Source organism: Acomys russatus, chromosome 24 (assembly GCF_903995435.1).
Source record: "Acomys russatus chromosome 24, mAcoRus1.1, whole genome shotgun sequence".
NCBI lineage: Eukaryota > Metazoa > Chordata > Mammalia > Rodentia > Muridae > Acomys > Acomys russatus.
The window spans coordinates 15,754,357-15,770,765 of NC_067160.1; the positions used below are offsets into that span (position 1 = coordinate 15,754,357).

General features: G+C 44.1%; 1 protein-coding gene across 1 annotated transcript in view; it reads left to right on the forward strand.

Moving 5' to 3' along the window:
• The window catches only part of Mettl8 (methyltransferase 8, methylcytidine), an 81,204-nt gene that overhangs the window by 51,435 nt on the left and 13,360 nt on the right, over positions 1 to 16,409 (forward strand). The window contains exons 3-4 of the mRNA XM_051166525.1: positions 3,305 to 3,396; positions 14,546 to 14,889. Of these exons, the coding sequence (XP_051022482.1) occupies positions 3,305 to 3,396; positions 14,546 to 14,889 (436 nt within the window). The remainder of the gene's footprint in view (positions 1 to 3,304; positions 3,397 to 14,545; positions 14,890 to 16,409) is intronic.

Below are 16,409 nucleotides of genomic sequence, written 5' to 3' on the forward strand. Positions count from 1 at the left end.
TGGCTATATAATCTCTGTTTCCCATAGAAGAGGAGCAGGATTATAACCGTTTCGTGGAAGTTTTGGAAAAAATCAAATAAGACAAATATATGTGAAACGTGCTCTGCGTGATGCCTGACACTGTAATAAATAATGAATGGCAGTGGTTCCTATAGTGGTTATGATCGTGCCAACTGCTCAGTTAATGCTTGTCAGTCACTGTGAGCCGCCAAGAATGTAATTTTCCCTTTTCATTGCTCAGATGATTACAAATACCACATGATAACAGTGTCAGGGTTTCTCTCTGTGTGCATGTGTGTGTTTGAAATGTGTTTAGAGGTCCACGTATGTATGTGCATGTATATGGAGGCTAGTGAGCTCCAGGGGTCTGCCTGTCTTAGCCTTCATCCCTGCCCCATTTTTTCTCGTAGGTATCTGTGCTGGCTAGTAGTATGTCAAATTGGCACAAGCTAAAGTCATCTGAGAGTAGGGAGCCTCAATTAAGAAAGCACCTCCAGAAGATCCGGGAAGTAGGCAAACCTGGAGGGCATTTTCTTAGTTAGTGATTGCTGGGGGAGGGCGCAGGCCACTGTGAAGGATAGTGATGCCATCTTTGGCTGGTGGTCCTGGGTTCTCTATGAAACCAGGCAGAGAAAGCCACGAGGAACAAACCAGTAAGCAGCATCCTCCATGGCCTCTGCATGAGCTTCTGCCTCCAGGTTCTGCCCTGTTTGAGTTCCTGCCTTGACTTCCCTCAGTGATAGACTGTCACCTGGAAATGTAAGTGAAATAAAACTTTCCAGGTCACCTTGCTCATGATGTTTCATCACCGCAGGAGAAAGCCTGACTAAGACAGTGTCAGTAAGAGATAGGGGAGTTGAGTATGAAGGCGTCTGGTTGTTTAGAAAACCGGCTCATTGGAGGACATATGGAGGTGGCTTCCATTCCAAGAAGATGCCCCCCTCCTCTTCCTCCTCCTCCTCCTCTCCTTCCTCTTCCTCCTCCTCTCCTGCCTCTTCCTTCTCCTCTCCTTCCTCTTCCTTCTCCTCTCCTTCCTCCTCCTCCTCTTCTTCCTCTTCCTTCTCCTCTCCTTCCTCTTCCTTCTCCTCTCCTTCCTCTTCCTCCTCCTCTCCCTCCTCCTCCTCTCCTTCCTCCTCCTCCTCTCCTTCTTCCTCCTCTCCTTCCTCTTCTTCCTCTTCCTCCTCCTCTCCTTCCTCTTCCTTCTCCTCTCCTTCCTCTTCCTTCTCCTCTCCTTCCTCTTCCTCCTCCTCTCCTTCTTCCTCCTCCTCTCCTTCCTCCTCCTCCTCTCCTTCCTCTTCCTCCTCCTCTCCCTCCTCCTCCTCCTCTCTTTCCTCTTCCTCCTCCTCTCCTTCTTCCTTCTCCTCCTCTCTTTCCTCTTTCTCCTCCTCCTCCTCTCCCTCTTCCTCCTCCTCCTCTCTTTCCTCTTCCTCCTCCTCTCCTTCCTCTTCCTCCTCCTCTCCCTCTTCCTCCTCCTCCTCTCTTTCCTCTTCCTCCTCCTCTCCTTCCTCTTCCTCCTCCTCTCCTTCCTCTTCCTCCTCCTCTCTTTCCTCTTCCTCCTCCTCCTCCTCTCCTTCTTCCTTCTCCTCCTCTCTTTCCTCTTCCTCCTCCTCTCCTTCCTCTTCCTTCTCCTCTCCTTCCTCTTCCTCCTCCTCTCCTTCCTCTTCTTCCTCCTCCTCTCCTTCCTCTTCCTCCTCCTCTCCTTCCTCTTCCTCCTCCTCTCCTTCCTCTTCCTCCTCCTCTCTTTCCTCTTCCTCCTCCTCCTCCTCTCCTTCTTCCTTCTCTTCTCCTCCTCCTCTTTCTCTTCCTCTCCTCTCCGCTCCTTCCTCTCTTCCTTCTCTCTCCTTCCTCTTCCTCCTCCCTTCCTCCTTCTTCTCCGCCTCTCCTTCCTCTTCCTTCTCCTCTCCTTCCTCTTCCTTCTCCTCCTCCTCTTCTCTCTCTCCTCCTTTCCTCCTCCTCTCTTCCTCTTCCTCCTCCTCTCCTTCCTCTTCCTCCTCCTCCTCTCCTTCCTCTTCCTCCTCCTCTCCTTCCTCTTCCTTCTCCTCTTCTTCCTCTTCCTTCTCCTCTCCTTCCTCTTCCTCCTCCTCTCCCTCCTCCTCTCCCTCCTCCTCCTCCTCTCCTTCCTTCCTCCTCCTTCTCCTCTTTTGTTGTGGTTCTGGGCTTTGAACCTAGGGCCTCATACATGATATGTAATAAGAAAATTTTTATAGCACAAAATACTATGATCTCATACAAAGAGAATAAATTCTGAAACTAAAAATACATAAAGTGAGAGATTAAAGAAAAATGAACCTTTTACATCCCACATCAAGTTCTCTGTCACTTGGCTACATGGTGACGCACACCTGTAATCCCAGCACTTGGTAGGCTGGAACACATTGCCATAAGTTTGAGGTCAGCCTGGCCTACACAATGAGATCTGTATCAAACAAAACAGCACCAACAAAAAAACATATTTCATTTAAATATAAGTTAGTCTATTTCAGAAATTTAAGGTAGCTTATAAGAAAAAAAAAACAAATTACTTTGAAAATTTAGAGAAGAACTAAATGTTTTAAACTTGCCTCTTGGGGCTGAGGAGATGGCTCGGTGGGTAAAGTGCTTGCCATGCAGAGTAAGCACCTGAGTTTGTGTCCCTAGAACCCACATGTAAAGGGCCTGTATCTCAGTGCTGGGGTGTGTGGAGACTGCTGACTGCACAGTCAGTCTAGCCAAATTGCTGGATGCTGGTCCAGTGAGAATCTTGACCCTCAAAAAGTGAGATATAGAGTGGCTGGGGAAGACACCTGATGTTGACCTCCACACGTCCACATAAGAAAAACACACACACATGCATGTGGACATGTGTGTGACTCAACATTTCTGGCAGAATATCCAAATGTGTGTCATAGCAGGAGCATCCTGCTAAGGATTGTCCCATTCTGATGCTGACAGACGGCAGCATGTTTATCCCTAGAGCAGCACGCGCCACATTAGCCCTCAAACAGCAATGCGTGGAGTGCTCCGAGGACATGACTAAAGCAGCCATTTCCCAAAGGTGGCTGCCTCGTCTACAGCAATGCGTGGAGTGCTCCGAGGACATGACTAAAGCAGCCATTTCCCAAAGTCTCAGCCAGACTTGAACAGAAAGCCTGTAGGCGTTGCAGGGCGGCACTTAGCACCAGGAACACAAAATGAGTCCGTTTGACATGGAGTCAGTTTGTACCACATATGTTTGCCTTAACCTAGAATGTGAGCTGGAGTCCTCGGCCACATGGTCGCTGCCTTCTCCACTTGTCAAACATGATTTTTTTTTTTTTCTTACTAGGGACTACATGCAGTGGTCTAAAGAAGAAGAAGACGAAGCTAGAAGAAAAGTAGAGGAAAACTCAGCCACCCGAGTCCCTCCAGAAGACCAAGGTAAAGCTGGGCTCCTCTGATGTCAGGGCATTTGAGAGTTCTTAGCTTCCACCCCAGCCAGTCAACCCATTTGCCACTTTTGGTGGGATTCCCAGTTCTTCCCTTGTAGTGGAACCAAAATTAATGAAATAAATTATGTATTCACCCTATAATTGGTCTTTTGGTAGTCATATTGCTTTTTCTGGAAGATATACATATGGGTGGCATTTTAAGCAAGATATGAAAATATAACTTTTAAATTTTTCTTCTAGCTACACCACTTTGAGTGTGCTATTGTGCACTTCACTTGTTAGAAACTTCTAACAAAAAGAAAACGTCATATTAAAATATTGTTAGTCTTTTAGGATAAGTGAGTGAGAGTGAGTGTGTGTGTGTCTGTCTGTCTGTCTGTCTCATGGGCTGTGTGTGTACACAAACATGCCCACATATGTGTGTACCAGGGCACTCACTCATGTGTACCTGTGTGGGGGTCAGAGATCAATTTCAAGTGTCTTTCTCTTTCGCTCTCCACCCTAGTTTTTTGAGACCAAGTCTCTCCTGGAACCTGGAGCTCACCATTTCATCTAGACTGGCTAGACAGTGGGCTCTGGCTCTGCCCCACGCCCAACTCCGAGGTCACAGAAGCGTTCTGCCACAGCTGGAATCCTAACTCAGGTCTCCCTGGCTGTACAGCAAGCGCCTTCCCCACTGAGCCACCTTCGTAGCCCAGGCTAAGGTTTTAGCAGAGACCAAAAGCAGTTTTCTTGGGAGACTTTGCATTTAGAGTTTAATCAGAGAAGGACTTGACAACTTCATAAATATGGCTTGAAGCTTGTCTTGGGCTGCTACTAAACTACTAGAAAGTGACAAGTGTTAAAACAAGAGCCCTTGTGCACATCTTGTGTGAATGGTGCAGCCACTATAGAAACCTTTGTTCAGGCTCCTTAAAAATTAAAACTGGATGGGCCAGAGAGATGGCTTGGCAGTTAAGAGCAATTGTTGCATTAGCTGCTCTTGCAGAGGACTGTGGTTTGGTTCCCAACACTCACATGGCAGCTAGCAACTGCCTGTAACTCCTGTACCAGAGGATCTAATGCCCTCTTCTGACCTCCATGGGCACAAGGCATGCATTTATATATGTTCAGGCAAGCATTCATATAAATAGCAGTATTCCCTTTAATTCATCAGTTCATTTTTAGGATAGGCCCCAAAGATTCAAAGCACACTCTCAAAGAGATACTGTGCATTGCACGCTCCATGATAGGCAAAAGATAAATGCAATTGAAACACAAGTGTTATAAAACAATAACACTACTAAAGACTATCCTGTTCAGAAGTTAATGAAAAGACAAGTTTAGCCATATAGAAAGAACAGTGCGGTGCGTATACCTGGGTATAGTGTAGCAGAGTCCAGATGTTCTGGGGACATGGTTCAGCAGCCGTTTCCCAGAGGTGGCAGGAGCCTGCAGCTACCGTAGATAAATGGATAATAAAATGTTGTACATGATGGTGATTGCCAAGGGCTGGGTACATGGGAAGGAGGAATCCTGTAATGGGTTAGAGCTATGTTTCACAACAGTGTGAGCACACCTAACATTATAGGGCCATGCACTAAGGAATGGTTAAGATGCTGCATTTAATGTGTTTTTACCACAATTTTTAAAAATATCACACTGAAAAAATTTTTTTAGAAGAAAGTGGTCAGTGTCCTTCATGCTATATGACTTCTAGTCACTTTGCCTAAATGCTGTCCTCTCTGTATACCAATTTCCACTTTATTTTCCTTAAAATGACTTTCTTAGAGCATCTCCTGCCCTCCCGCCATTTGTGTGTGTATGTGTAGGCATGTTCATGTGTACATGGGAGGGGTGCACATGTGTGCATGTCTGTGCACATGCATGTGGAGACCAGAGGTCAACATCGAATGATGCTATTCACCTTTTAGAGGTAGGGGCCAGGCAGGGTTTCTCACTGCCTACACTTCACCAAAGAGGCTGGGCTGCCTTGCCAGGAAGCCTCAGGGACCATCCGCCCTGCCTCCTCATTGCTAGGGTTTTAAGTATATGCTACCATGGCAGATTTGGTTGTTGTTGTTGTTGTTGTTAATATGGATTCTTCAGTTCCAGTCAGGTCCTCACGCTTGGGAAGCAAGCACTTCACTGCTGAGCGTCTCCCCAGGTCTGCCTCTGCCTACCCAGAACTGAGCTGCACGCATGTGCCTCTGTGCTCAGCTCATTCTAGCATGAGTGCTGGGCCTGCAACTCCTTACAGGGCAAGCACTTACCAGCCGGACTAACTCACTGTGCAGTACTGGCTGGACTAAGCTCAAACTGTAAACCACAGCCTCGAGTTTGCACTGATCCTCCTGCCTCTGCCTTCTGAGTGCTAGGGTGGCTGGATTTAGCTCTTTCTCAAAGTAATATTCATTAGAGCCATGCATGGTAGTGCTCGTCTGTAATCCAAGCACTTAGAAGACCGAGATAGGAGGATTGCTGTGAGTTTGAGGAAAGCCTGAGCTACATAGTAGATTCCCATCTCCTAAGTCAAAAATAATGTGTTGAAGTACCAAATATATACAGAAATTTATGTACTTCACAAAAGAGTTCTCACAGCGTGTGCTAGGTCTTCACAGCCATGTCAGCAGCACGTGCACGAGGATCAGAGAGTAACTATAGCCCAGCCCTAACCGTGTGACGTCACTCCGCCATCCCCCACCCCTCTCACAGAGCAGCTTCCAGCTCGGCTTCTGACAGCACAGCAGCGTTATTTGGCTTTCTTCATCCCTCCTGCGGCATTGTCCGTGTTTCAGAGCAGCCTGGAGTCAGCAGACTGGGCTGCCTATGCGCCACATCCAGATTATTGGGATTCTGGGAGGGTGGTGTTTTGGGGTGTGTGTGTGTGTGTCTACCTCAATAGTGCTCCACTTTATTTACTGCAGCAAGGTCTCTGCTGAAGTTGGCTAGTCTAGTTAGCAAGCTTTCCCCTAGGAATTCCAACTCTCTGTTTCTCTGGTGCTAGGATTACCGCAGCTGCAGCACTGTTTACGTGGTCTGAGGAGTTGAACTCTTGCACAGCCAACACTTTATCCACTGAGCCATCTCCGTAACCTGCAACATTTTTTATAAATAAAGTCTTATTAGAACAAAGACATGCTCATTTGTTGACATACTGTCTGTGGTTGCTTTTGAGCTGTTTGGTTCAAAAGAGACTGTATTTGTCACATAAAGACTACATACCTGGCCAATGGTGGTGCATATTTAATCCCAGCACTTGGAGGCAGAGTCTGAGTCTGAGTCTAGCTTGGTCTACAGAATGAGTCCTTGGACAGCCAGAGCTGCCCAGAGAAACTCTGTCTCAAAAAACCTAAACAAACAAACAACAAAGCAAGTGAACAAACAAAAAGACTAAGTACCTATCTGGCACTATATAGAAAGGTTCCTTCAAAGCTAGAAGTCTAGTCCTAGGTTGACCAGCTTTCCAGAAACTCTCTATGGAAAAAAATGTTTGCAACCCCCCCTCCCCCTTGTAAGGCACATAGTGAAAATCAGGAGGTGCGCAAATGCTGCAGTGGAGAGACTAAGATAATGCAACCGACCAACCGCCGTCCGCCTTTAGCTGGAGCCAGCACCAGCCTATCTTGCTCTCTGGAGTCATTGGTAACTTGTCGTTTCCTCTGGCTTTGTTTCCTCTTCCTTAGGCAATGCTTCACCCTTGGCATCATTGCACCGTGAGGTGGACAGGAAAGACGAGCCCCTGACCCTGGTGGAATTAATTCTATTTTTATGAGCTCTCACTGGGCAGTCCTGGAGAAGAGTACTGCCAGGGAGTGTCGGGGTTGGACTTGAGAGTGCATGGTGTGGGGGAGGGGGGCAGCAGTGCTGCCTTCAGTCCACCAGCACTGCTTTCCTTCACAGGAACTCCGTCACCGCCTCTGAGGAAGTATAACTTCACTTCTTTGCCAGCAGCTGCACAGACATATTTTCCACATTACTCAAGCTTCTGCTAGTGGCCACCTGGATATGGCAGGGACCCCAGCCTGAACTGAGGTTCAACACTATCAGTTGTTTTAAAACTCATACACAGTATTATCTGCACATTATCCTAATGACATGAAAAAACAAGGATTTCTTTTCACTTCCTTTTGAATATTTCTGTTCAGAACTTAAATAGAGCGGGGCTGATAATGTTAAAGCTCTCTGTGCGTGGCCGCCTACTTTGTCCTATTTGTGTTAACAATGAACTTGAGCGAAGCTAATGAGAAGGTTATTTTAGAGCCTCAGAAACCACAGTTCCCACAGAACCGTAGTGAGACCAAAATAGAAAGGTGGTGACTGGCCTCTCTGCAGAAGAGGAAAGGCAGGCACAAGAAAGCTGGCAGTACCACTTTGAGGCATTTGATTTGTTCTTACGATGACAGTCTGTCCTAAGTATTTTTCTGGATACTGTGAAGATACAGAACTAAGGATTCCATCTCACAATGAAAGAAGTAGAGATTTGCTCTGGGGTACCTCTTCATCCCTCTGCTAGTACACTGGCTCCTCCGTTGGTGTCAGGGGAGCACTGCAGGAACAGACCGGAGTTATGCGGTGGCAGCTATCTTATATTCAAAACAAGGCAGTACAGAGAGCAGCTAAGACTGCCAGGAGGGTAGCAGAGAAGGAAACTGGTCTGAGGAACTACAGCGAGTGACAAGATGTTCCAGGGACAGCCACCCAACAGAGTCCCTGCTAGGGATTGCAGACCCCACACAGGATCTTGGGCAAGGCCTCTCGTTCACTGTTTTCCTGCCTCTGATGAGTGTGGGTCAAGGTAAATAGATGACTCTGCTTTGCCCCCAGGCTTAGTGAGCACCCTAAAGAAGCTTTGACCCAGCCACCATCTTTTCTTATCGAAGAAAGTCCCGAGTGTTTGAAAGACCCATTTTTGCCATCACAAAAGATCCCGTCCTCAGAGCTCTGTAGAGCAGGCGCGCTGTGTATTGATCTTATCTCCTTTATTAATGCCACTGGGAGGAAATACTGGTTATTCTTCCAAGCTAGCCAGCCCTGTCGCATTTCTTTTGGTCTCTGTATGTCACTATCCCGCCTCCCATTTTTCACCTATTGTCAGAGCTGTTGGTGAAAACAGAAGTTAGAAAACACCCGCACAATCTGAGAATAAGATCTTCTGCATGACAGATAATTGCCTTTTGCTGTCGCATGGGTAGGGCCCATCTGTGTAATGAAAATGTATAGCACCAGGCTCCAGTTAGCAATATTTCTGTCAATTAGACTGCCCAGATTAATGATCTTTAATCCCATGTTTTCTTTTCCTAATTACTTTTCAATTTTATTATAGCTCATAATTTCTTTTAAAACTGGGTTAACCCAGAGAAATAAAAAAGATACAATCAGTGTTTTTTGAGTTAACAAAATTATATTTTATAATTTCCTTTAAAAGATCTCCAGCGTGCTATATGTCAGCTGGTTGTATAGAAAATGCAAAGGGTTTTTAAAATTTAACAACGGCAGCTGCTGTTTCTACTTTAGAACATCTTTGTAAATAAGGTCCTACCTAGGGTAAGTTATCTATGTCAGGCAGATAATAAAAGAGCGTACACTTTGTGTTGTGAATACCATACCACTAAAGAGAACATTCTGTATGAATGGGGAAACAGAATAGTTAAACACCTGTGCTAGTAACCATAGCATGCCTGCCTCTAAGATGGCTTTGGCTGCTGGAAGTTTCACGCAATGCCCTTAGAATTACACTTTTAATTTTGTAATTTTAAAGAGTTTTCTTTTATTAGACAGTGAACTTCCTTCAGTGACATGTGGAAATTTCCAACTTTGAAAGTTCAGGTATTTGCGTAATTGATGTGCAAAAATAACTTTAAATTACTTTTTGTTACATAGCAACTTAGAATAAATTTTCATAATTCATATTAATCACATCATATATCCCAGATACATAAATGGTTTAATTTGGTTTTTCAGTTACGATGTTCAGGGTGATTCAGATGACTTGTGAGCACAGAAGAGACTTTGTGTGCCATGTTTTTTGTTCTGCTCAACAGTATGGAACTTAATAAATGAATAATTGAGATCTTTCCTCATCGAGCTCTGCCCAAACAGATCACTATATCCCTTTTATTGTCATTGGTGTAGAACAGTTTACTCTGAACAGCTAGCAACCCAGGACAACAAAAGAAAAAGATGTTCCTCTGAGGAAAATTTGCCATTCATACACCTGTTAAGGTCAGAGCAGCCCCCTTTTCCCCACACTCTGTGGCTCCTGACCTGAACGGGTGGCACTTAACAGCAGAATGAGCCCAAAGCTCTTCTGTCATGGTCAGAAAGTGGCACCTGTTGTTTCCTGTCATTACAGGCGTGCTTTCAGTTCCAGAAACTGAGCCGTACACCAGAGGTGTTTACTGTCTCGGGCCCATAATTATGATGAAGTTGATCGTGCTTTTTTCTGTAAGGTCATGGCAACCATTGCACTCTCGGGAAGCATGGAGTTGTCAGCATTGATGGAAGACACGGCTGGTACAGTTGAAAATGCCAACACATCCCGGCCATGCTCTGCAAGCCAACCTGTACTCACAGGACACTTCATGGTCCTGCTGCTAATCAGGAATACATCCTCTAACCCCATATGGCTTGTATTCTATGTCATTGACAGAACTGGGCTTAATTGGTTCTGTACTGCTCATCTCTCTTTCTGAAGGCTAACTCCAGCCAGCATTATTTTTAGAACACTCTTACACTGATTATCACTTACACTGAGGTTTTGATTTCAACTTGGTGCTTTGTAATTGAGAGCAAAATAAGAATCAAAGGAACAGATTATCTTTAGGAATATTTTGGAGGGAGCACATGCTAACTTTGTACTAAGGAGATGATGCTATGCGACAGTCAAGAACCACAGGAGTTTGGCAGGCTTACTGTAGGTCCTGATGCCGCCCTTTCTGGCTATGTGACCTTGGAGGAAATATCTTATGGCCTTTGACATTGGATTTCTTATCTATAAATTGAAATAGCATTGTCTATTTGAATGATAGTGTTAACCCCAAATTGTTAGCTTCCCCCATGCTAGGCTCCCCTCCCCCCCCCCTCCTTTTTCTCTTATTTTCTTTCTTTCCTCACCCCGGTGTGACAAAGCCAGAGGGTAAAAATTAAGCTTCGTAGGAAGAGCTCAAGTTCGTTCAGTGTCCAGAACACAGACAAAAGGGAGTCTTGGGCTCACAGATCTCATGCCATGCTGAGTAGGGGAAAGGCACAGGTCTAGGATAAGTGAAATGAAGGGAGAAGAGGAGGAGCAAGGGGAGAGGGGGGAGAATAAGGAAGGTTAATGGGATGACTGAGATCAAAGTGCTGTGCAGTGTCTGAAGACATCACTGTGACAGGCAGTCTTTTCTGCAGTTGGTTAATGGGAAGAGTAGGCCAGTGTAGGGGAGGGATGTCTATGGTTTCCCTGGGGATGACAGTTCTCCGGCACTTTCACTTCTTTTATAGTTTGGTGCTTCTCACCAGGACAGGTGGGCGTGTCACTTAGTATGTAAATTAGATCACTAAGGAGGCATTCTGTGGCTTATTCCTGTAACTCCAGAACTAGAAAGCCTGAAACACGAGGCCTGCCACGTTTGAGTCCAGCCTGGGCTACACCCTGCCTCAACAAAACAAAAAGCAAAGCAAAGAACAGGCTTCCAGAAGTCACTCTGTCGGCTCTCTTAGTCCCAGTTGGTGTTGGCTAGCCCACCTGAAGAGGAACTTCTGGCCTTAAAACATCCTGCTTCCAAACATAAACAGGATTAGGAAAGGTAGAAATCCAGCTAAGTCAATAAACAGCATACTAGATGACAGTACTGTTAGGAGTAAATGGGGGAAAAAAAATCCAAGAAAAACATTTGACATAGAACCTAAAGTTATGTGTCACTGTTGGGGTTTCTGTTTGTTTGTTTGATTGATTGATTGATTGATTTTTTTGGTTTGGTTTGGTTTGAAACAGTATCTCACTATGTAGCTCTGACTAGCCTGGAACTCACAGAGGCCTGCCTTCGTCTGCCCCTACCTCTGTCTTTAGAGTCCTGGGATTAAAGGTGTACACCACTATGCCTAGTTAGGGTTGAATTTAAGTGCCCAGTGTGTTTTGTTTTTGAATGTAGCTTATTACAATCATATCATTACCAATTAATAACTGATAATGCTTGTTTTCCATAAATTCTCATATATATATATATATATATATATATATATATATATATATATATATATCTGCAGAGAGTAAGTTACAAAGAGTTTTTAAGACACAGGAAGACAAGAAGTCGTAAAAAATCCCTTGGGAAATCTGGAAGTTGTGTATTTTCTCCTGAGTCTAACTTTCAGACTGTTGTTCTGTTTCCTCACACAGTACATAGGTGCACTTTCATTGTTAAAGGTGAACACAGAACCATTGTCAGGATAAACATGCACTTTTGGATTAGTGCAGATGAGAGGACAGTTCAGACCTAACACCACACAGTTCCGTGTAGCTGTAGGGACCCAGTCATTTCTCAGACCTTAAGTGCAGATGGAATGTGTGTCTTCACTTGGGCTGCTGCAGTGGGCCCAGGAGGCTTGTGCCTAGAAGGTGATGGCCTATGCGACGAGCCGACAAGGAAACCATGAGGCTTCAGGACAACCATAGATGACGGAGGCAGCTGCGTGTTCATAGACTGAGCCTCTTTGAATTTATGAAGGAAAGGAGTCCCTTATTTTTATGTGTAGTTCAGTGTAAGGTAGGAATTGACGGTAAATTCACAAAAATTCTCCTTCAAACCATAGGTTTTTAAATTTTCCTTGTTTTTGTTTGTTTGTTTGTTTGTTTGTTTGTTTGAGGCAATGTCCCAATTTATACCCAGGCTGGCCTCAAACTCAAAATAGCCCTCTTGCCCCAGCCTCCCCAGTGCTGGGATTACAAGCATGAGCCACGGGCCTGGTGCTGTTTTATCCCTATACTAGTGTGCATGTGCCTTCTAGTTTGTGTACACATGCCTTGTTTCCTCTTCCTCCTTCCTTCTAGTGAATGGCATACTGCCCTATACCTTACTTTTCTCCAACACTAAACTTTGTAAATTGTTACATACCCGTTAGGGAGCTTTTCCAGACTCTGAAAGCCCTGTTAAAATGTCATGAGCCTGTCAGCTGGGGTAAAGGTAAGTCTTAATCCTTGGATTAAGCCCAGGAATTAACCTTGTCACACATAATTGGAGCCAAGAAATGGTTGTTAGATGAAAGACAAAATGAGCAAATTATTTTATTTAATTAACTCACTCATTCATTTATTTAGTTTTTGTTTGAACTTGTGAACCTCCTTCCTCCTCGTAAGTACTAAGCTTAAAGATGTGTGCTGCCATGGTTTATCTGAGGCAGGCATTTTGGACTATAGTCCAGGCTGGCTTCAACTTCAGTGTATCTCAGGCTATCTCTAACTCATGATCTTCCTGTCTCAGCCTCCCGAGAGTATTGAAATTGCAGGCCAGGCTACTATGTTTGGCCTGAATTGTTTTGTTAATGCAAGGTAGTGATGGGGAGAAGCAGAAGGAAGGCTAAGAAATGCCTGAAGTTAGGAGACCAAAGCCCTAAACAGCCCTTATCCCCAGGAGGACATTACTCATTAAGAAAGCATCAGTAATTCTCTTGGAGATTTCCTTAGGAGACAGCTGTAGAAAGAGATGCCTCTGGATTTGAGGAAGTGGGGGATGGGGAATGAAGTTATGGGGTGACCTCTATAAGCAGTTTGAGCTCCTTTCTTCAAATGTAGAACCAGGAAGTATGTCAAAAATAGTCTTTATTGGGCCCTCTCGTTCTAAAGTTATGAAATTTATAATTCCCACATTCTTCTCTGATGGCCAGTATGCACATTTGTCATATTTAAAGTGCAGACTGGGTGCGATGCTTTCTAAGAAAATTTAAAAACACACACACTTGATTAAAAATATGCTTGTTAGGCACTTGCCTTTAGTCTCAGTACTTTAGAGGCAAAAGCAGGCAGATCTCTGAGTTGGAAGTCAGCCTGGTCTACATACCAAGTTTCAGGACACTAAAGCTACATAGAGAGAGCATGTCTTTTAAAATATATAATAAAATAAAATAATATATACATATATAATTCAGAACAAGGCTGCAGAAAATAATTCTCAATGATTCGTTTCTTCACAAAATGGAATGGCTAACTGTTGACAGAAACACAGATTTTTTTTTTTTTTTAAGAGTAAGACCAAATATCTTGCATATTGATCTTTGAGGAAGAGTAAGTGAGCTTTTGTATTTTAGGCTTATATCAGATAAGTAAAATTATTATAATGATATTAAAGTTAAGTTGGAAATGCAATTATTGATGTGTGTATATATATGTGTGTGTGTGTGTGTGTGTGTGTGTGTGTGTGTGTGTGTGTGTGTATATATATATGCCTTAGTCGGTGTTCTATTTGCTATAAAGAGATCAATGACCACAGCAACTCTTATAAAAGAGAACATTTAATTGAGGGCTGGCTTACAGTTCAGAGGTTTAGTCCATCATAGTGCGAAGCATGGTGGCATACAGGCAGACATGGTGCTGGAGAGGTGGTTGACTGTTCTCCATCTGAATCCTCAGGCAGTGAGGAGAGAGAGTGACACTGGGCCTGGCTTGAGCTTGTGAACCCTCCCACAGTGACACACTTCCTCCAATAAGGCCACACATCCTAATCCTTTCAAACAGAGCCACTCCATATGAGCCTATGGGGGCCATTTTCATTCAAACTACCATAATATATAATATATTTTCAGTATTTTTACTGAATACTTTTTATTTATTTTATTTTATGTTTTGGGTTTTTCAAGACAGGGTTTTTCTGTGTAGCCCTGGCTGTCGTGGAACTCATTCTGTAAACCAGGTTGGTCTTGAATTCAAAAGTCTGCCTGACCAGAGGCAGAGTGAGTTCCAGGACAGCCAGGGCTACATCGAGAAACCCTGTCTTGAAAGAAATTAAAAATAAAAAATATAATAAAAGGATCTGCCTGTTCCAGCCTCCAAGGGGTTGGGATTAAAAGTGTACACCACCACAGTTGGCTTAGATACTTAATTATTAAGGTATTTAGTTATCAAAATAGCAGTTAATGGTTAAAACAATTCATAGTAAAATGGATTTTTTCCCTTTTTGTTTTAGTTAAGTTTGAAAGTGATGCTAGCAAATACTGGGGCACATTTTACCAGACTCATAAGAATAAGTTTTTCAAGAATCGTAATTGGCTGTTAAGGGAATTTCCTGAAATTCTTCCCCACCACCAAAACACTAAAGAGGAAGTGGGAGAATCGTCCTGGGATCACTTCAGAAGCAACTTCTCAAGAATGCAAGGGACAGAAAAGCATTGTGGAAAGAGTTCTGTCTTATCAGAACCTCGGAGCAAAGGAAGAGCTGACTTTCCCAACCGAGACCTGGAAGAACACAGCAAAGGGCCTGGGAGGACAGAGCGCTTTCCTGGTAGCGACGCCACTTTCCGAATACTAGAGGTACTGTGCCCGCGGACAAGGCCGGAGTGACAGGATGTTACAGGGCACGCCCCATGCTGCTTTATGAATGGTCCAGATTGTTCAGGTGGGAAGACCAGATCCAGTGAAATGCTCACTGTATTTGCATGTGTAAGCAGTACTTGAGGGACTTGCGCTTTACTCAGTCAACTTTTAAGTTTGTGGCTTTAATTTCGTGTGTGTGTGTGTGTGTGTGTGTGTGTGTGTGTGTGTGTGTGTGTGTATTTAATTTGTTGTCATTTCTAACTTGGAGGCAGTCTCAAGTCCTGATAAACTTTTGGTTCTAATTTTTGCTCTTTGTTTTTATCCCTTGTGGGGTGAAGTAAAAATAAGCAAGATGTTTGGTTTGCTGTAATCTGGTGTAGACAGTGGTTTTCCATTTTTGGACCTACATCCTGTCTTTCTGATCCTAAAGGTAATAGTTGTTGATTACAGAGAATTTGCTGAAGAGCACACAAGAGAAATACAATTACCAACAATCCCACAAACAAGTTATTTAACCAATTTTTCTGCTTTGTCTGGGCTGTGCTTGGGCTTTGAGACTTTGTGTTGTTCTGTTTAACATTATGTCATAGGCAGTCTTCTGCCTCTAATTGTTCTCTATAGACATCCTTGTGGCTACACAGTATTTTGTAAGTGAAATACTATAATTCTACTCAGCTGCTGATAAAGCACTGGCATTTAATTGTTTCCTCAGCAAATGTCTTTGGGTGTAGACTTTACTTCCCTTTCCTTTTCCCGTCTTGGGTTAGATTGACTAGTTTATAATATTTGGAAATTTTTAGAGCTCTTAAAACAGAGTTTGTTTTGAGCTATACTAATGCCACCAGATGTGGTGACAGGTGACCACGGTCTTAGCACTCAGGAAACAGAACCGAGAATACCGTACATGTTCAAGGCCAGCCCTCACTCTTGCTCTCTCTCCCACCCCTCTGCTCCTGCAAGGGTTTGAACCAAGATCCTTTCACATGACAGGCTGGAGCTCCACAACCCAGCCTACTTTGGGACAGGGTCCCCCTGAATTGCCCAGGCTGGCCTTGGACTCACTGTGTAGCCCAGTTTTCCCGCCTCAGCCTTCCAAAGCTTCTGAAATTACAGGCCTGGAGTTCCAGGGCCCTCTTACCGTGGCTCAGTTTACATGCTGTTCACCGCTCGGTATGCCTCATAGCTCTTCACACGTTGAGAAGCCATGTGTTCTTCATCTGTGTTCTGTCCCCGTTATAAGTCCTGCCCTTTATCACAGCTACTGAAAGGCTGTATTGCTGCTGCGGTGCCCACAATGCACCATTCACTTATTATTCCAGTTGGGAGGGGCTTTGGCGGGTTCGAGATTGTAAATATTTCCATAGTCAAACTTTGATTGTTACTCTTGTGGTTTGTTTCACTTAGGCCTTTGAGTTTCACAAGTTCTGCCATACCCAGGAATCCAGTAATCATTTATTTTTTAAATAGAAACTCCAATATTGTAAGTGAAATGTAATGCATTCACATTTGTTTATTCT